Genomic DNA, 1,400 nt, shown 5'->3' on the forward strand with positions numbered 1-1,400 from the left:
CAGCACCAGCCACAGCCCAAGTGAGAGAGGTGCAGAAAATGTCTTCACATCCAGAGGCTTGACTGGTGGTACTATAAGGTTTGCAATAGTTCTTCCTCAAAGACACCTGTTCTAATATTTTATACCTTTTCCTCTCCAACAGACAACTGTGTCCAAAGTCATCAAATGCCCAACAACAGCTCTGTGAGCGAGTTCCTCCTGCTGGCATTTGCAGACACACAGGAGCTGCAGCTCCTGCACTTTGTGCTCTTCCTGGGCATCTACCTGGCTGCCCTCCTGGGCAACGGCCTCATCCTCACCGCCATAGCCTGTGACCACCGCCTCCACACCCCCATGTACTTCTTTCTCTTCAACCTCGCCCTCCTTGACCTGGGCTGCATCTCCACCACTGTGCCCAAAGCCATGGCCAATTCCCTCTGGAACACCAGGGCCATCTCCTATCAAGGGTGTGCTGCTCAAGTTCTCTTTTTTCTCTTCTTCTTTGACTCAGAGTATTCAATTCTAACTATCATGGCCTACGACCGCTACGTTGCCATCTGCCAGCCCCTGCACTACGGGAGCCTCCTGGGCAGCAGAGCTTGTGCCCAGATGGCTGCAGCTGCCTGGGGCGCTGGATTTCTCAATGCAGTCCTGCACACAGCCAATACATTTTCCCTTCCCCTCTGCCAAGACAACTCTGTTGACCAATTCTTTTGTCAGATTCCCCAGATCGTCATGCTCTCCTGCTCCGATGCCTACCTCAGGGAAGTTGAGCTACTTGTGTTCAGTTTTTCTTTTGTATTTGGTTGTTTCATTTTCATTGTGGTGTCCTATGTGCAGATCTTCAGGGCTGTGCTGAGGATGCCCTCTGAGCAGGGCCGGCACAAAGCCTTTTCCACGTGCCTCCCTCATCTGGTCGTGGTCTCCCTGTTTGTTAGTACAGACATGTTTGCCTACCTGAAGCCCCCCTCCATCTCTTCCCCATCCCTGGACATTGTGGTGGCAGTTCTGTACTCTGTGGTACCTCCAGCAGTGAATCCCCTCATCTACAGCATGAGGAATCGGGAGCTCAATGATGCCTTGAGGAGACTGATGACTGGAGATGTTTCAAAATCCAAAAGATAGCCCATATGCTTCTGCATATGACCCATCATGCATGCCAGGCTTAAGGTTTATTCTGTTATCTTTTTGGTCATTTGGCATACTCTGGAGAGCAGCACCAGCAGCTCCGAGCTCTGGAGTGCATTGGAAGGAGGTTCAGCAATGGCTGGCTAGTCCATTGCTCAATGCTCACCTCGGAAATGCTCCCTGGGAAGTAGGATGTCCCAGGAGAAGAGCAGGGCTCCCTGCGTGTTCATGGGATACGTGGAAAGAGAAAGTCGTTGCTGCTGGTGCCAGCAGCCACATCATACACACACAGA

The 1,400-nt window shown here is 51.7% G+C and overlaps 1 protein-coding gene across 1 annotated transcript; it reads left to right on the plus strand.

Moving 5' to 3' along the window:
* Positions 1-165: 165 nt before the first annotated feature.
* Positions 166-1,104, plus strand: LOC118159701 (olfactory receptor 14J1-like). Its single transcript, XM_035314265.1, has one exon. It carries the CDS (start codon positions 166-168, stop codon positions 1,102-1,104), a length of 939 nt encoding a protein of 312 aa, XP_035170156.1.
* The last annotated feature ends 296 nt before the right edge of the window (positions 1,105-1,400 follow it).

Source organism: Oxyura jamaicensis, unplaced genomic scaffold (assembly GCF_011077185.1).
Source record: "Oxyura jamaicensis isolate SHBP4307 breed ruddy duck unplaced genomic scaffold, BPBGC_Ojam_1.0 oxyUn_random_OJ71688, whole genome shotgun sequence".
Lineage (NCBI taxonomy): Eukaryota > Metazoa > Chordata > Aves > Anseriformes > Anatidae > Oxyura > Oxyura jamaicensis.

Excerpts from the sequence above, each read along its gene's own strand:
- LOC118159701 (XM_035314265.1), top strand. The coding sequence starts at position 166 with ATGCCCAACAACAGCTCTGTGAGCGAGTTCCTCCTGCTGGCATTTGCA.